The 19,494-nt window shown below is 41.2% G+C and overlaps 1 protein-coding gene across 4 annotated transcripts in view; it reads right to left on the bottom strand.

The window, feature by feature from the left end:
* Nucleotides 1–6,817, bottom strand: part of LOC134349027 (fibroblast growth factor 9) — a 73,930-nt gene extending 67,113 nt beyond the window's left edge. For 2 of the 4 annotated variants that reach the window (XR_010018563.1, XM_063052871.1), the window contains exons 1-2: nucleotides 6,313–6,817; nucleotides 5,819–6,113 (exon numbers count right to left, since the gene is read on the bottom strand). Coding sequence is in view for 3 of the 4 variants with exons in the window: in XM_063052871.1 (XP_062908941.1) it covers nucleotides 5,819–6,089 (271 nt within the window). In the remaining variant the exon portion in view is untranslated. Of the gene's footprint in view, nucleotides 1–5,818; nucleotides 6,114–6,231; nucleotides 6,292–6,312 lie in introns of those variants that run through there. The other 2 variants (XM_063052872.1, XM_063052874.1) reach the window with 2 other exon arrangements.
* Nucleotides 6,818–19,494: the final 12,677 nt, after the last annotated feature.

Below are 19,494 nucleotides of genomic sequence, written 5' to 3'. Positions count from 1 at the left end.
TTCCAATCTCATCAGAGCTCATTACCCAGTCATACTGCAGAATTACCAACTGGCAAAATATTGAAGGTTTGCCAGCAACATAAAGCCTTGATGTATGGTGATTAAAAATGGAGAATTACATTGGTACATCTGAGGCAAAAAAAAAATGCTGAGATCACTCCAGATTCAGCAGCATCTGCAGAGTACGGTAGTTAGTCATGTTTCATTACAACCTTTCTGCACTTTTAATCCTAAACTATTCATCTCTCCACAGATGCTGCCTAACCCATTAAATGTTTCCTGTTTCGTTTATTTTAAATTTCAGAGTTCCAACATCCAAAGTGTTTTGCTTTTGTTTTCTAACTTTACTTAGTTTTTTCTTTTGACTATACTCAAACACAGCCAAAGGTCAGGTAATCTAACTTGGAAATCGCTCTCACGACAAATCCATTTTGAAAATGATGCTTGAATTTGACCTAGTGACCAGAGTGATTATTTTCACGTTTCCAACCTTACAATAATTTCTACACTCCAGAACTACTTCAACAGATGTAAGACTCTTTGGGATGTTTTAATTAATGAAAGTGTGCTGGCTTTTGCCACACAAAGTTAAGACCTTGAAACACTAACACTTTTTTCCATTATAAACTGGGTTTTAAATTGTGGACATTCCTGAGGACACAATTGGAAAGTATGTGTGGTACACTCCCAAGCTGAAAATGTCTGAGATTGTCCATTTTCAATGGAATGTCTCAGGCTTCAGCATCTTCCAAAATAAAAATCTTAGTCTTGCAAGTCCAAAGTTCTATGAAGTTGTCGAAATAAATAGATACAGTGGTAAAGAAGGTTTACAGCATACTTTCCTTTATGAGTTGGGGCACTGAATATGAGGGTTAAAAAGTCATGTTGCAGCTGTATAAACCTTAGGGTAGGCCATATTTGGAGTGTTGGGTGTAGTTCTGGCTGAGTGTTACAGGAAGGATGTGAAGGCTTTAGGGAGGTTACAGAAAAGATTCACCAGCATGTTGCCTAGATTACAGAGCATAAGATTACAGAGATCTAGAGTCTAGATTACAAGAAGAGGATGGACAAACTCAGATTGTTTTCTCTGGAGTACCAGAGGCTGTGAGTCAACCTGACAAAAGTACGTAAGATTATGGGAGGCGTGGGATAGTCAGAGCATGCCCCCCCCCACCCCCGGTGGAAATGTTGACTATTAGAGGGCAGAGATCGAAGATGAGAAGGGAAAAGTCTAAAGGAGATTTGTGAAGCAAGTTTTTTTTAAACACAGAGTGTGATTGATGCCTTAAACACACGACCAGGGAAGGTGGCAGAAACAGATACAACAGCGATGTTTAACAGGCTTTTAAAAAGCCACAAGAATAGACAGAGGAGAGATATGGATGATGAGATTTTCATGGTCAGCAAGGACATCGTGGTTTGAAGGGACAATATATGTTCTAGCCATACTCCCATCTCAAAGAAATCCTTAATGTTTCAATGTACCCAATGAAAAACAAAATTGAACATGCTTGCAGCTAAAACAAAAATAAAAAATTATCCTCACAGAACCATAGTAGACATTTTGTACAGGTGGAAGATATCCTGTCAAGCATCAAATGCAGTGGTGTAACTCAGAATGCATACCCTAAGGAAAAGGGGGCAAGAAAGGCACTTTGCAAGCCAAATCATTGAATTTGAGGCAAAAACAGGAACATTTCTGGGTCCACCTCAAGTCCAGTAAATGTCAATAACTGTGTCTGAGAAACTAGACTTGCTCTGGTGACAGATACAATACCTCAGCATTGAGGAAGCCATAGGAACTTATCAGTCTGTGCCATCCAAAAGAATACAACTGAAGTGTGAATCAATCTCCCACACCAAACACTTGTTTTAGAAAGAAAGAACCACTTTAGTGATCTGTCTTGTTTTCCTTTAGAAATGAGGTTTGTGATGGGTCATTTGAGGCAACAAAGGAAGTTTTCAGTTGTTTGCAGCCATTTGCATTCCAGCAGTAAACTTGTTAAATGAATAGGAAAGTTAAGACAAAGATTTTAAACGTGAAACCCTAAGCAAGGCCTGCTCCTCAATTTCATCCTGAGAAACAAGGCATTTCTTCAAATAGTGAAAGAGCTTGCATTGTAAATGTAATTGTCTTTTCCTTAAAGTATTTGTGGTGTTCAGGAGATGATTGACATGCCAACTGGAGCGCCCGGCTTGGAGTGCTTCAGGGTGATATTTTTTCAGCTGACACCTTGAGCTATTTGGTGTTCGGTTCCTTTAGAAGTTATAATACAACCAAGCTCTCTCTGCACACTGTTCCAGCATGTCACGGATTTAAGCCCCGACACTGTGTATTTAGAACAGATAAGAGACTTCTGTGTGGAAATATCAATGCCACACCCAATATATTAACAGTAAGCACAGAATACGTGACTCCAAAAAATGGAGCGACCTCACAAAACGCCTGCGTCGTTTACCTTCAGTTATTGCATAAATGATGAATGACTTGGGGCGCGCCTAGTCTTTTTGTTCTCATTGTTATGTCATTGCTAGAACTAAACGATACACTCAAAATGTAATTAAGTGTATCCAAAAGAGGATAAATCTGGTTGATTGAAAGGATATGGTCGAATGATTAACGGGTATGGAGAAAAACAATATGCAATGCATATATTAGTAACAAGGTATTAAACCTGGAACGCCCCTATAATAAACTGATGTCTCCCTCGAGGTCCTAGTGCCTGCAATCCTTCTTCGTAACCCTGATCTAAACCCTGGAAGCAAATACTAATGGAAGAGGAAATTCAATATTTTATCCAATTTCAATTAGATGTATATCAAGGTAAGCTAAGTTAAAATTAGAACTTCAAGGAAATCATGTCTTAATTTTAAGTAAAGAGATGGCCTCTATTCTGAACACGTCCATCTGCTGAACAGCTTTTGTACCCTGTAGTTTTGCTGACACAAAAGACCCGCCCACATTTTCCAGTTATTGAATTTCCCACTGGAGTCCAATCTGGAAAGTGCCTTGAATCGAAGAACAAACGTTACATTAAACATTCAGCCTTAGACCTCTGAAGAGCTTGCAGTACAAACTCGATAATCATATGAGGCAGCGAAGGATACACTGCGGCTACTGATGCATATCGAGCGAATGAGACCTTGCGGAGAAAATGCTGCACATTGCCAAATCGGAGCAGCCAACACCCCCCGCGTGTGTCTTTTAGGGCAATATATTCAGCAAACCGCAAAACTGCACGCTTAACAGAGCAGTTCGTTCTAGAGTATGTAGGTAAACTGAGAAATAATTCTTTTGTATTATTAGTTAAATATTAAACCTGTACCAAATGCAATAAGCATCAAACACGATCGTTACCGACAGTTAACTATTTAATTCGAAGAGGAAAGTTGGTTAAAGTGGGTTGGAAATGAAACAGCGGCCACGGTGAATGCACAGTATTAACTAACATGATATAAAACAGAGCTTTTTCTCCTAGTATTTCCTCTTAGAAGCTTTGAAATGGAGGATCGCTACGTCGATTTTGTTTTGGTTAGGAAGGCCACGCCACAAGTTTTAATTGTGAAGCGCTTGGCTGAATTTATGGGTACATCATGAAACAGCAAATGAGAGAGCAGCGAAATCCCACTCTCACCTGCCGCCTCCACGAGAGAATTCAAGATAATTCCCATCTCCAGTACCTCAGCATTCACAACTGTTCTTTTTTGTAGACAACAGCCTTCACGCACTCCCTGGCTGATTGAAATGCAATCAATAGAAATACAAGTACTTGCGCGAGTTGTCACGCAAAGATCACTGCAGTGTTCTGTCAGCGGTTGTTGGCAACCATGATCTTCAGGCGCAAACCGCGAAGTAAAAGTTGATGGTGATGCCAAAACTCTTAATTACAAGGGGAACACGGTGGGAGTATTTAAATGCATCGGTCGGGTATTAAAAATTGGGCGAATTTAAATCCTGCGCCAGGCCTTATGAAATGGAGCAGGTGCGTGCCACCCAGTGCAGAGGTGGGCGAAAGCAGGAGTTGCTGCAATGGGAAACACCTGCCAGTGCCGGGCCCCGGTACACAGAGGATGCGCTTCACACAGGCACGACAAAGAACAAAGAACCTACATTATTACTAAAGTGGCACACGGGCGGGGTATTAATCCCCCAAAACTAGCCGGAGTGAGTTAAAATGGTATAGGAACACAGCTGGCCCGGAAAAGCATACAATTGGTGCAAAAGATGAAGGTTCCTGAGGTGTAGCCAGCCTCGGGAATCTGAAGGGAGCTAGACCACCGCGCCAGCGCAGGTAGCAAACTTCCCACATTGAAATTCTAATTTAATCAATTTCTTCACCCTTCGCCTCCCACTCCCGTTTACCCCCAAAACAGAATAGCTAAAACAGACCCTGGAGTCAGATGTCGTTTGCTTACAGAGAACGTTTTCAATGTTCTTATTATATGTAGTCTCCCCGGGCTAAATTATTTTCTACTAAGCAATTTTATATCAACATTTTGCAAAGGGTTCGGGTGGAGTTATCATTGCAGCATTTCTACTCGACTCCGCCCCAGCCCCTGCCCCTGCCCCTGCCCCCTCCCCCGCACACACATTACAGCTTTCTGGTCCACTGTTTGCATTTGCTATCATCTTTTATCTAGTAGCTAGCAGAATTAATTCATTTAAAAATGAATCTTTAAGTGAAAGCTAGTCCTGAATTTGTGTCCCGAATCCCAACGTTGGGCCGTGCGTTAGGACCCGGGGGATATCTCTCGCTCTGAAATGTAGCAGTGCGGCCGCCGTACAGACACCTGCTGGAGGCGTAAACCCAGGGCTGGAGGTTTGGCCATAACCTTCGGGGCGAAAAACTATAAATGTACTTAACTAGTGCTTTTGATCTTTAAAACGCATTCGCACCTTTTAACCAACAAAAAAGGGGGGGAAACCTCGCGAGGTTGCTGCACGCACGTGGCCCAAATTACTCTTGCGCATTTCGACATTGAATAATCTATCGAGGAAACACTGATTAATAATGCATGACGATGGCTTAAATTAAGTCTTTGCTCTGATCTCCTCAACAATCACCTCCACCAGTGAGTCATATGATTGCACCAATCCACTGCGTTTGCAATCTGCATCCAACTTTGACTGCAAAAAAACACCATTATTAGTCTACAGTTTATTTACACGTTCATGATTGCACAAATAAGGCACCCCTATGTAACAAACACATTATAAGTTAGTTTCTAGTCTGACGACCTAGTAAATGACATTTACATCAGATCGGACGCATAAGATCGTGAGGACAGGTAGATGGGTGGCCGCAGATATATTTTCCGAAGCAAACGCATCCTGGTTAGTATCCAACAGCTACGCACCTAAGTTAATGGTATAGTGTGGCTGCCTCACTGCACCATTAGTCAAAATCTATTTTTCTATACATATGCAAGCACGAGACCCACATGTCCTCAACTTGACCATTTTTCGCAGCCTGCTGTTTTGAAAAGTTATTTATTTCCTAGCCAAGCGAGATTTAAGCAGGGCCACCGCGTATACAGAGAGACAGACAGAGACACATTGATACGTTTCAGAAAATCAATTGCCATGATGCGGGACTGTGGGCCTAAATGAATGTGATGATCCTATCATTTAGTCATGCCTGATATTCTTAGAGCACGTTATAGGAATCAGAATACGTTCGCTCGCTCGCTGTCCGCTCGCATCGCAGAGCAGTGCAGCACGAAACTCTGCCATCTGGCATCGTCACGTAGAGTAAAAAAAAATCATAAGATGTCTCATTTATGACCTACTTAAGTGCTTTGTGTATCTGCTACTTACCAAATCGGCTGTGATCTTGTCTGGTCCCCTGGATAGTTCCGTTAGGGAAAATCTCTAAGTGAAAGCCAGTCCTGCAGTAGAGCTGTCTCCGCCTGAGGATCCCCTTTAAGTGGGACAGGTCCGTGACTGAGCCCCTGCTCAAACCCCCCTCAGACTGGCCGAGATGATCACTCAGGAGTACCGGATTATCCACCGGTAAAACGGGCACATTCCCAAAAGGTATTGCATCCTGGGCACCAAGATAGTTCCCAACTTCACCTAACGGAGCCATCAGTCGCCGCCGGCGATTCTGCTTCTGATAATAACAACACAAAAAAAAAACAAGAATAATAATATAGGTGTCAGCCCAAATTGCTCTCGTGTGTTTTTTTTGTTAGAATGAATTGTTTTGACTGCAATCCATTAACACATACATAAAAGTAATATGCTGTTTTGGTTTGGGGCAGGTTCAAGGTCAATCACTGTAGTCTATGAAACCACCGCTTTATACTCACACATTAACATATTGTTTTTAAATAATCCCAGGTCTAACAGGCTGTTTGATCTTCAGGCGATCCAGCTGCATTGAGAATAAAAATTCGTAGTTTCTCCATTGGAAGAAGATAACGATGGTCATAGCAACTTAAACCCGGCGTTATTGGTTTTTTTTAGATGAACAAGGCTACGTCAGAATTTATGGATCTGTCTCCAGAAAGGCATGCGCTGTTTTTACTCTATAAAAGACTGCATACATCAGCATGAATCCTTGAGAAAATATAGATCGCACGTTGCTCGCTGGGGCAATCCAAAAACTTTGATCTTATTTTTTTTCCCAAACGTCACCTTTTTTATTATCCAAAGACTCGAGGAAGATCAGGAGAGTGTCTGGAGCTTCAGGCGCTCGTCTTCATCAGCAGAAAGATCTGCAAGTCCAATGCTGGGTTGCTGGCTGCCTTGAAACAGGTGTTCTTTACGCAGACCCCACTGTGAAATGTGTGTACTATCTGCGTCTGAACTATACTCTCCATAAAGCACGCAGAGTGGCGCAGAAAAGCAGGCATGGGTTGGGTTTAAGGTAGTCTTACCAACGACATATAGGCTCCTTCTCGGTCCTAGTGCCCATGGGTTACTTAGGAAATCAAACTATTTGAAAAAGCATATGAAACCTTTTTAACTATATTGGGTGCATATTTTCTTCAGTTTAAACTTTTCTATCCATCCCAGCTTTATGACACTAAATAAAAATATTTTATGGGTTGAGATTTATTTATTAGGGCAATAATAATATTGTATAGTAATTTTCATTTTACAAAAACACAGTTTTTTGGATTAGCTCGAGCAAATATATGCAGTCAGAATCAAAAGGTATCTTCGATCGAGGTTGTAAGGGCGCGAATGATTAACCGCATAACAATATACGATCAAAACGTTTTGTATTCCTAAAAAAAACTACCGATCTTCGTATCCATATTGCAGTGTAGACTTTTATTAAACTCTTCTGGCTCCTTTTTGTTATGATAATAAAACACGAGACAACCAGGAAAAATAACACAATTCAAAAATAATTTTGCCCAATAAAAAGCTTCAAAGGTGTCTTTGGAATTTCTAGTAATAGCAGCAGTCTGATTGAAGTTACATCACTTAAATTGAACTTGTTTCAGTTAGCACCTATATGGAACTCCACAGTGCAACTTTGGGCATTTCCATGGAGCCTGTCTCCATTATCCCCAAGCTTCATTGTCTATAAGCAAGCTGCACCAGAACAGGTTCTGTTTAGCATCATGCAATTTAAAATTATGTTACTTACCTCAAATGGTCTTATTAACCATATAAATACATCGGAAATGGGCCTGGGCTGAAGGTTATTCATACTTGGTAATGTGTGAAGCGTGGAGGACAAGATGGAGAGTAGGATGTTCGAAGTGTTTAATGGGGACCCACGCTTTTGACAAATATAACTCAGACCTTTACCCCACTTCAGAATATGGAACAAACAGTAACAAAAGTAGGTGGGTCATTTAAATGATGAGAATGGTTGTTGAATAACTGATAAAATACGTTGCAATGGCTCCTGAACACCGATAGTCTTATCCTCCAGGAAATTATAATATGCAAATTATAATCAAATTGATATACGAATCAAAGAAAGCTTGATATAACTTTGGCTTCTCGTGGTAGTGAAATAACTGCGGGCACTAGGACCCGGGTCGGAGTGCTAATCAGAAATCATGAAGGCTTTTATTTAGGATAATTTGCTGTTTCATGAACAAATATTGTCCGAGGCTGAGGGGACGAGAGTTAAGATTTAAACCCGGAGTTTTCAAATGTCTGTCTATCATCGTAAGTCATGATCTTAACGAAGTCTGAGAATCGGGTTGACTGACGGCAGCACTGCGAATTGGAGATGGGAATAAGGATTGCGGTAGATTCGCTAGAAGTCGCTCGAGAGCCGGAGCTTGCCCAACATTAGCAGCAATTCTTATCCCATTCTTTTGTGTGTATTTGCTTGTGTTATTGCCATTGCTGCTTTTAGTGAATTTCCAATCAAGATTTTTGTTTCGGTTAAGTCATTGTGGTATAATTTTGTACAATAATTGTTATTCTTAAATAATATTAATTGGGCCTGAAGGTCATATTCAAAAACTACTAAAGAGATTTGTTTGCTCTACTGCTCCGCTGTCTTTATACACTTACTGCGTCTGGACAATGTCTTCCATATGATTCCCTTCAGTAATGATTTAATGTTTCAATTTTTATGTTCCTTCCTATGTGACCAAAATACGTATATCTGTTTGAAATTGATCTAATAAGCATTTCATTTTTTTTTTAAAAAACAAGACTTGGGAGGTAACATTAATTGAATGTTGCTCTGGAGATTTTATTGTGGAATAAAGTGTTTCAATTGAATCAAAATTATTAATGGCATGCATTATACTCGTGTTTCCACAGATGTTCTTTAATCACTGGAGAAATATTAAATGAAAATCGGAAATGTAACATTTCCGAAAGCGATTCGTTTGCTACAATGTAGCAGGAATTGAAGCGGAACCGTGGAGACCGTCTTGCGCTCTTTTTTTAGATCTGCCGTACACTATAATTTAAAGGCGCACAGCCACAGCTACCTCATCAAGTCACATTCCGGGTGTTGTTCTTTTTTCACTCATAATTTGGCTTTCTCTTCTAAGCAAAATATGGAAAATGAATTTTTAAAAGTTTGAGCAATTAAATGAATTAACAGGCATTACTTATATATTCAGGGAGGCTACTGACTGGGTTAACGCCGAAGAAACATTGAATCGCAATAAGAAATCTATAAACATAATTTAAATCAATTACTGTGCACTGAAGTGGAGACGCAAGAACAGAGATTCCCAACTTTCGTTTTTTTTTGTAGGAGGGGCAACACTTTCATTATATCTTAAGACTCAATGTATTAAAGAGTGAAATGTTGGAAAGGTTGCATATACGATCTTAATCTATCTCAATGTCAGAAGTGTGAAATGCAACATATTTATGTAGATTTGCTTGAAAGGTGACATGACTTGTGTCATTGTGGGACTAAGAGGAAGATGTCTAATTTGAAACCTAGTTATTACAGATAGGATATTATGGGTGTATTGCCAGGCCTGTTCCTACTAATGCCTCTCAGCCTGCACATGCAGGCACCACCTAGCTGATAGGATTCACCTGAAGCTCATTCCAGATTTATCACCTGCAGCCTATTTAATCCCATTTCTCAACCACAGTCCTTATTCACTCATCTGAACCAGCTGGCCTCAATCAGTTGCTACTAGTTCTCACTCACCCTGCCTAAGGTTTACTTTGTTGCCTATTCTTTCTTGTATTGGGGTTTTTGTGACTTGTTATTTTGTGGTCTATTATTAAAATTATCATTCAACACTAAATTGAGTCCACTGTTCTGCTTTTGGATCAAGTTTTCTAATAGGCAAAAAAACTGTTTTTAAAAATAAGCCCTTATTGCAAAAGAGAACCAGGTCATTGTAATTTTCAATGATTAGCACATATGAATGCTCTTAGTAAACATAGAGTGTAATTTAGTTTATTGTTGGATGTCCAATAGTTCCAGGCATTGCATTTATTGGTCCTAATAAATAAAACAATTTAGTAGTATGTACAATGTTTGAAATAAAAGAAAACTACTGGATATACATCTTATATAATTACCCCTAGTCTTGGCTGATGGACAACTTTCTTGCCTATTAATGAAACTTACAATAGATTCAGAATCTCAGGTCATCATTTTTTTTAAAAGCGCTTTGCATTAATGAAATTGCCATAGTGTCAGTCCCTTGAAATAAGAAGGCATGTAAATTGTCTATTATTGTTATGTATATCAAGATGCAGTGAAAAGATTTGTTTTGTATGCCATCCATTGTAGGTATGACCTCAATGATGCATTGAGGTAGTACAGGCAAAATAAGGTGTTACAGTGCTGGAGGAACTCAGTCAGACAGCAGCAGCAGAGGAAAAATAGACAGTCCTGATTCAGGTCATGACCTTTCATCTGGACTAGAAGGAATATACTCCATTTCACATGGTTGGGTTTGTGCATGGTTCCCCCTTTTATCTCCCAGTTGTACTAAAGATATACTCAAAGGGGAAGATAACCCAAAAGGTTAACCTGCCTTTTCTTGTTACAATACTTGTGTTTATTTTAATAATTCCACATTTCCAAAATATACAACCTTTTAATGCAAGCTTATACTGTCATTGACTGCTTAATGTATTTAACCTTCACTTGACATCTCGCTAATGAGGAAATAAAATTAACCTGTGCTATAGACTAAGGAAACATTAGCAGAATTTTAAAAACTTGGTGAATTAAGGAGTACTTAAGGGGAGGAATGTAGTGGAGAAAATTAGAACTGAAACACTTGAACATGAAATCAAAAGACCTAATCAATAGATCTAATAGCCGTAAGGATACACAACAGGCCAGAGTAAAGGAACAGAATAATATTGAAAGAGCCCCTTTGGCCCAACTCGTTCAAGGTGCCCTCTGGAGTTCAAAGTTCAAAGTAAATATATTATCAAAGTACGTATATGTCACCGTTTACTATCTTGAGGTTCATTTTCTTCCAGGCATTCACAATAGAACAAAGCAATACAATGAAAAAACACACAGAAAGACTGACAAACAACCAACCAATCTACAAAAGTAGATAAACTGTAACACATACAGACATACATATGTAAATAAATAACACAGAGTTGTAGAGTCCTGATAGTGAGTCCATTGGTTTTGGAATCAGTTCAGAGTTGAGGTTTTTCACTCCGGTTCAGAAGCCTGATGGTTGAAGGGTAATAACTGTTCCTGAACCTGATGGTGTGCAACCTAAGTCTCCTGTACCTCCTTTATAATGGCAGCAGGGAGAAAAGAGCATGGCCTGGATGATTGTGATGGATGCTGCTTTTCCATGGCAGTGCATGGTGGGGAAGGCTCTGTCCATTTTGAACTGGGCTGTTTACACCACTTTTTGTAGGCGTTTCAGATCTTGGGTGCTGGTGTTTCCATACCAGGCCATATTGCAACCAGTCAGTAATTCTCCACTGTGAATCACGAACCCCATTTTGCCCACTCCCTTCTGAACCTTTCCATGTACCTGTTCAAATGTCTTTTAAACATTGTAATTGCAAGTGTCTCTAATTCCTCATCCCTTATGCCAAACACCTTCTATTAAAAAAAACTTGCAGCTCAGGTTTCCCTCTCACCATCAACCTTTGGTTTTAGACTCCTCCAACATGGGAAAAAGACTGTGACCATCCACAATACCCATGCCTCTCATGCTTTTATAAATCTCAGTAAGGTCGAACCTAGAATATTGTGTGCATTTCTGGTCACCATACTGTAAAAATGGTGCGATTAACGTTAACTTGTAAGAGCGTAAGATGTGTGAGCAGAATAGGTCATATGCATCCACCACCCCACCCAATCCTAGGACTACTGTTTCATTCAGTAACCAAGTGGCTGATCTGCTCTGGGGCTCAATGCCTCCCTTCTGTCCAAACTTCTTGTATAACCCAAAGCTCTCCTGTATAACCTACATATACTTTATATATAATTTATACTCTGTGTTTCTTATGGCCTTATATTGTCTGAATCCATATGTGCCCTGTGATTCTGTTGCAAGCAACCCAGGATAACAATGTTTTTCAAACATAATGCTCCAGGTGTGGGTTCAGCAACGGCATGCAGAGTTGTAGAAGTCTTCACTACTTTTTGTTTATAATCCCTCTTGCAATAAAGCCAACGCTCTAGTTGTCATTAAATGAAGAGGTACCTGCATCCTAATTTGGCATATTTTCCTAAATTCATAATAAGTTATTGCTGAGTTCTAAATAGCACCTACGATTACTTTAAATAGAAGATTAAAACATTAGAAACATGTGAAAGACTACATGTACTGGAAATCCAAAGCAACACACACAAAATGCTGCAGTAGCTCAGCAGATCATGCAGCATCTATAGAAATGAATAAATATCCATGTTTCAGGCTTCTGTCTATGGCAATGAATTCCACAGATTCACTACCCTCTGGCTAAAAAAATTCCTCCTCATCTCTGTTCTAAATGTGTGTACCTCTATTATGAGGCTGTGCCCTCTGATCCCAGACTCCCCCACTATAGTAAACATATTCTCCACATCCACTCTATCCAGGCCTTTCAATGCTCAGTAGGTTTCAATCAGATTCCCCCCTCCGCACCATTCTTCTAAACTCCAGGGAGTGCAAACCCAGAGTCATCAAACACTCCTCTTATGTTAACACTTTAATTCCCAGAACCATTCTCGTGAACCTCCTCTGGACTCTCTCCAATGCCAACACATTTTTCCTTAAATAAGAGGCCCAAAACTCCTAACAATACTCCAAATGTGGTTTATAAGGTCTTAGCATTACGTCCTCACTTTTATATTATAGTCCCCTTGAAATGAATGCTAACATTGCTTTTGCCTTCCTTACCACTGACTCAGCCTGCAAGCTAATTGTTAGGGAATCCTGTACAAGGACTCCCAAGTCCTTTGGCACCTCTGATTTTTTAATTTCCTCCCTGTTTCAAAAATAGTCTATGCCTTTATTCCTTCTACTAAAGCACATGACCACATGCTTCCCTACACCACATTCCTTCTGCACTTCTTTGCCAATTCTCCCAATTGGTCTGACTTCATCTGCAGACTCCTTGTTTCCTCAACACTACCTGTTCCTCCACCTATCTTTGTATCATCCACAAACTTGTCCAAAAGCCAACAATTCTGCCATCCAAATTATTGACAGTTAACATGAAAAGAAGCAGTCCCAACACTGCTACCTACAAAACACCATTAATCATTGGCAGCCAACCAGAAAAGACCCTCTCTATTCCCACTCTTTGCCTCCTGCCAGCCTGCCACTTTCTATTCATGCTAGTATCTTTCTTGTAATACCATGGGCTCTTAATTTGTTTAGCTGCCTCATGTGTGGCACTTTGTCAAAGGCCTTCTGAAAATCCAGGTAAAAAGCATCCACTGACTCTCCTTTGTCCATCCTGCCTGTTATTTCCTCAAAGAATTTCCACAGATTTTTCAGGCAAGATTTCCCCTTAAGGAAACCATGCTGACTTTAGCCTATTTTGTTATGTGCCTCCAAGTATCCAAAATCTCATCCTTAATAATGGACTCCAAAATCTTCCAAACCACTGAAGACAGGCTAACTGGCCTACAATTTCCTTTCTTCTGCCTCCCTCCCTCCTTAAAGAGTGCAGTGGCATTTGCAATTTTCTAGTCCTCCAGAACCATCCCAGAATCTAGTGATTCTTGAAAGATCATTACTAGTCTCTCCATAATCTCTTCAGCTACCTCTTTCAGGACTCTAGGGTACAGTACATCTGGTCCAGATGTGATTTATAACCTTCAGACCTTTCAGCTTTTCAAGCACCTTCTCCTTAGTAATAGCAAGTACACTCACTTCTGGCCCCTTTCAAACTTCAGGCAAACTGGTAATGCCTTCCACGGTGAAGATTGACACAAAGATCTTCTGCCACTTCTTTGGTCCTCCATTACTATCCTCTAGTGTCATTTTCCAGCAGTCCATTATTCACTCTTTCTCTTCTTTTACTCTTTATACAACTGAAAAAAACTTTTGGTATACTCTTTTACATTGTTAGCTAGACATTCATATTTCATTTTTTCTCTCCATTTGGCTTTTTAGTTGCCTTCTAAAGCTTCCCAATCTTCTAGCATCTACTAACTTGTGATATATTATTTGCCCTCACTTTTCCTTTTATGCTGTCTTTGACTTCCCTTGTCAGCTATGGTTGCCTCAGCCTCCCTTTAGAATACTTCTTTATCTTTCTTGTGCCTTCTGAATTGCTCCCAGAAACTCCAGCCATTGCTGTTCTGCCGTTATCCTTGGCTTGTCTCCTTCCAATCAACTTTGGGTAGCTCTGCTCTCATGCCTCTGTAATTCCTTTTATTAGACTGTTATACTAATACACCCGACTTTATATTTTACTTCTCAAACTGTTGGGTGAATTCTCTCATATTATGTTCTCTGTTGCCTCAGGGTTCCTTTACCTTAAGCTCCCTAATCAAATCTGGTCCATTACATAACACTGAGTCCAGAATTGCCTTTCACCTAGAAGACTCAACTACAGGTTGCTCTGAAAAGTTATCTCATTTACATTCTATAAATTTCATTTCTTAGGATTCAGTACCAAACTGATTTTCCCAGTTCACTGAAATTTCTACTGAAATCCCCCGTGACCATCATAACATTGCCTTTTTTTACATGTCTTTTCTATTTTCTGTTGTAATTAGTTTCCCTCATCCTGGCTACTGCTTGGAGGTCTGTATATAATTCCCATCAGCGTCTTTTTACCCTTGCAGTTTCCTAATTCTATCCACAAGGACACTACACCTTCCGATCCTATGTCACTTCTTTCTAAGGATTTGATTTCATTTATTACCAACAGAGCCATACCACTACCTCTGCCTACCTGCCTGTCCTTTTGATACAATGTGTATCCTTGAATGTTAAGCTCCCAACTATGATCTTCTTTCAACTATGCAGTGATGCCAATAATCATACCCGCCAATCTCTAACTGTGCTATAAGATCATCTGGTTATTTCCATATACTATGTGCATCCAAATATAAAATCTTTCTTCCTGTATTCCTCACCCTTTCTGATTTGAGCCCCATGTTGCACTTTAACTCATTCCACTGATTGCAATTTTGCCCGATCATCTGCCTGTTCTTCCACACAGACCTACTACACACAGCATCTACTTGTACACCAACTACCCTATCCTCAGCCCTATCACTCTGGTTCCCATCTCCTTGCCAAATCAATTCAAACCATCCTCAACAGCTCTAGCAAACTTGCCCACAAGAATGTTGGTCCCCTGTAGGTTCAGTTCATACATTTCCCTGAAGAGATTCTAATTATTCAGAAATCTGAAACTCTGCCACCTGTACCAGTTTCTCAGCCACACATTCATCTGTACTATCACCCTATTCCTGCCCTGACGAGCACATGTCACTGGTAGTAATCCAGAGATTACTACCTTGGAGGTCCTGCTCTTCAGCATCTTCCCCAACACCCTATACCCACTGCGCAGGACCTCTTTCGCCTTTCTACCTATGCCATTGGTGCCAATATGTACCGAGTCTTCTGGCTGCTCACCCTCCCTTTTGAGAATATTCTGCAGTCACTCTGAGAGATCCGGAATTATAGACCGGTAAGCCTGACATCGGTGGTGGGGAAAATGCTAGAGTCAGTTATCAAAGATGTGATAACAGCTCATTTGGAAAGCAGTAATATCATTGGACAAAGTCAGCATGGATTTGTGAAAGGAAAATCATGTCTGACGAATCTCATAGAATTTTTTGAGGATGTAACTAGTAGAGTGGATAGGGGAGAACCAGTGAATGTCGTATATTTGGATTTTCAAAAGGCTTTTGACAAGGTCCCACACAGGAGATTAGTGTGCAGACTTATAGCACACGGTATTGAGGGTAAGGTATTGATGTGGATAGAGAATTGGTTGGCAGACAGGAAGCAAAGAGTGGGAATAAACGGGACCTTTTCAGAATGGCAGGCAGTGACTAGTGGGATACCACAAGGCTCAGTGCTGGGACCCCAGTTGTTTACAATATTAATGACTTAGACAAGGGAATTAAATGCAGCATCTCCAAGTTTGCGGATGACACGAAGCTGGGCGGCAGTGTTAGCTGTGAGGAGGATGCTAAGAGGAAGCAGGGTGACTTGGATAGGTTAGGTGAGTGGGCAAATTCATGGCAGATGCAATTTAATGTGGAGAAATGTGAGGTTATCTACTTTGGTGGCAAGAACAGGAAAACAGATTATTATCTGAATGGTGGCCGATTAGGAAAAGGGGAGGTGCAACGAGACCTGGGTGTCATTATACACCAGTCATTGAAAGTGGGCATGCAGGTACAGCAGGCAAGGAAAAAGGCGAATGGTATGCTGGCATTTATAGCAAGAGTATTCGAGTACAGGAGCAGGGAGGTACTAATGCAGTTATACAAGGCCTTGGTGAGACCACACCTGGAGTATTGTGTGCAGTTTTGGTCCCCTAATCTGAGGAAAGACATCCTTGCCATAGAGAGAGTACAAAGAAGGTTCATCAGATTGATTCCTGGGATGGCAGGACTTTCAAATGATGAAAGACTGGATCGGCTAGGCTTATACTCTCTGGAATTTAGAAGATTGAGGGGGGATCTTATTGAAACGTATAAAATTCTAAAGGGATTGGACAGGCTAGATGCAGGAAGATTGTTCCCAATGTGGGGGAAGTCCAGAACGAGGGGTCACAGTTTGAGGATAAAGGGGAAGCCTTTTAGGACCGAGATGAGGAAAAACTTCTTCACACAGAGAGTGGTGAATCTGTGGAATTCTCTGCCACAGGAAACAGTTGAGGCCAGTTCATTAGCTATATTTAAGAGAGAGTTAGATATGGCCATTGTGGCTAAAGGGATCGGGGGTATGGAGAGAAGGCAGGTACAGGGTTCTGAGTTGGATGATCAGCCATGATCATACTGAATGGAGGTGCAGGCTCGAAAGGCTGAATGGCCTACTCCTGCACCTATTTTCTATGTTTCTATGTTTCTATCCCGGGCCCTAAAACCGGGGACGCAACACACCATCTTGGTGTCTCTTTCCCAGCCATAGAATCTGCAGTCTGTCGTCCTAACTAGCGAGTCTCTGATCACTATTGCTCAGCCTGACCTGACCCTTCCCTGCTAAGCCTTAGAGTCAGCTGCTGTGCCACAGGCCTGGCTGCTGCTGCAGTGCCCCGGTAGGTCATCTCCCTGTCGGTATCCAAAGGGGTATACTTGTTTCAGAGGGAATGGTCACAGGGGAACCCTGCTCTGACTGCTTTCTCCTCTTATTTCTCCTGGTGGTCACTCATCTACTGTCTGAAGCCTGGACTTTGAGTGTGACCACCTCAGTAAAAGTCAGCTATGAGGTTTCCAACCTCCCGAATGGTCCTGGGCACATCCACTTCCAGCTCCAGTTCTTGACCTTGCCAGTCAGGAGCTGAAGTTGGGTGCACTTCCTGCAGATATAGTCATCATTAGGTACCTTGCAATCCCACATCTCACAGGAGGAGCACTCCTCTGCTTGAATTACCATCCAGCCTACACATGCTTTACCTTCGGCTCCAACTTCTTAAGTTTAAGTCCTACGATCAACTACATATCTGCTATGTTCTTCGACGTTTTAATTTGACTGTCCTGATTGTTGAACAACAAATTCAGTAGGCAAGACGGATGAACACAATATCTGATAAAAGGCAGAAATGGGAAGATCTCTGCAGAAGTGTGTGGCAGCTACCCTATCACAGCTGGCTCTTGTCTACCTTCTCTAGACGGATACAACTAGCTCTTAAACTGGATTGTTCACAGTTAGATTTAAATTAACTAGTGTTTTAAAGTTCCATAGATTTTAGTTTTACATATAAATTACCCTACAAATTTTACTGTTTTGCCAAATACAAATTATAATTAAAAAGCAATATGAAGAAGGGGAATTAAAATTAAGTAGTTCAACTTAACTATCTCCTAGCAACCAGTCATTCTTCATAAAATTGAGCCTGCAAATACAAGAAACACAAGTGCTTATGGTGAGAAACACTTTGGACTCTTCCTCCATCTCCATCTGCAGGTAGGCCTCAGCTAAGTCCACTTTGCTGAAGTTTTTTCCTCCATGAAGGTTTGCAAAGATATTCTTTATCATGGGCAGAGGGTATTGATCTCCTTTCAGTACTGGGTTGATGGTGACCTTAGAATCACCACAGATCCCAACAGACCCATTTGTCTTTGCTACTGGGACCACTGGTGTAGCCCATGAACTCTACTCAACCCTGGAAAGGGTTCCTTCAGACTTAATGCAATGTAGTTTGTTGACTACTTTATCACAGATATAGTAAGGAACCAGGTGGACTTTGTAAACTTTGGATGTGGTATTTTCGTTTAACACTATTTTACCCTTGATATTTTTGAGTTTTCCACTGCCATCCTTGAACACTGCTGTGGCATCATCCAGTACCTTTCTGAATTCTCTTTCAGTTGACTCTATTGCTGGGGATGTGGCATGCAAATGGTGGATGGATGTCCAATCAAGTAGTTGTTTTAGCTAATTATAGTCCCACAACGTTGGCCCTCCTGTATTTACCACATACAGGCCCAATGTGGCTTGTTGGTTGTTGTATTTCTCTGTTACGAATGTCATTCCCGTAACAGTTATCTTTTCTCCAGTATAAGTACTTAGTTGGATATCTGCAGGCTTCAGTTTAGTATTTTTGAAGTGTCATTCAAACTCATTTTGTGGAATGACTGAAACAGCCAAACCATGTCCAGTTACATTTTTATTAATTTGCTGTTCACTTCTGGTATATGCCATACTGTTTGTATATACAATTGGGAGGGAGGGATGAAGCAAAGAGCTGGGAAGTTGATTGGTGAAAGAGATAAAGGGCTGGAAAAGGCAGAATCTGATAGAATTTGCATCCCTCTCCACTGCCATTACACCTCCTCCCTCACTACCATTCAGGGCCCTAAACAGTCCTTCCAGCTGAGGCGACACTTCACCTGTGAGTCTGTTGGGGGTCATATACTGTGTTCGGTGCTCCTGGTGTGGCCTCTTGTAAGCCACACCCGCCCCTACACCTCCTCCCTCACTATTATTCAGGGCCACTAACAGTCCTTCCAGCTGAGGCGACACCTCATCTGTGAGTCTGTTGGGGGTCATGTACTGTGTTCGGTGCTCCTGGTGTGGCCTCTTGTAAGCCACACCCGCCCCTACACCTCCTCCCTCACTATCATTCAGGGCCACTAACAGTCCTTCCAGGAGAGGCGACACTTCACCTGTGAGTCTGTTGGGGTCATATGGTGTGTTCAGTGCTCCTGGTGTGACCTCTTGTACATCGGCGAGACCCGACGTAGATTGGGAGACTGCATCGCCGAGCATCTACACTCCATCCGCCAGAACAATTTTAATTCCACTTCCCATTCCCATTCCTATATGTCTGTCAGTGGCTTCCTCCACTGTTGGGATAAGGCCACACTTAGGGTGGAGGAACAACACCTTATATTCCGTTTGAGTAGCCTCCAACCCGATGGTATGAACATCAATTTCTCAAACTTCCAGTAATGCCCCTCCCCTTCACCATTTCCC

Source organism: Mobula hypostoma, chromosome 7, assembly GCF_963921235.1.
Source record: "Mobula hypostoma chromosome 7, sMobHyp1.1, whole genome shotgun sequence".
NCBI lineage: Eukaryota > Metazoa > Chordata > Chondrichthyes > Myliobatiformes > Myliobatidae > Mobula > Mobula hypostoma.
Note: the sequence above shows the minus strand (reverse complement) of the source record. Positions and strands in the feature narration are given on the sequence as shown.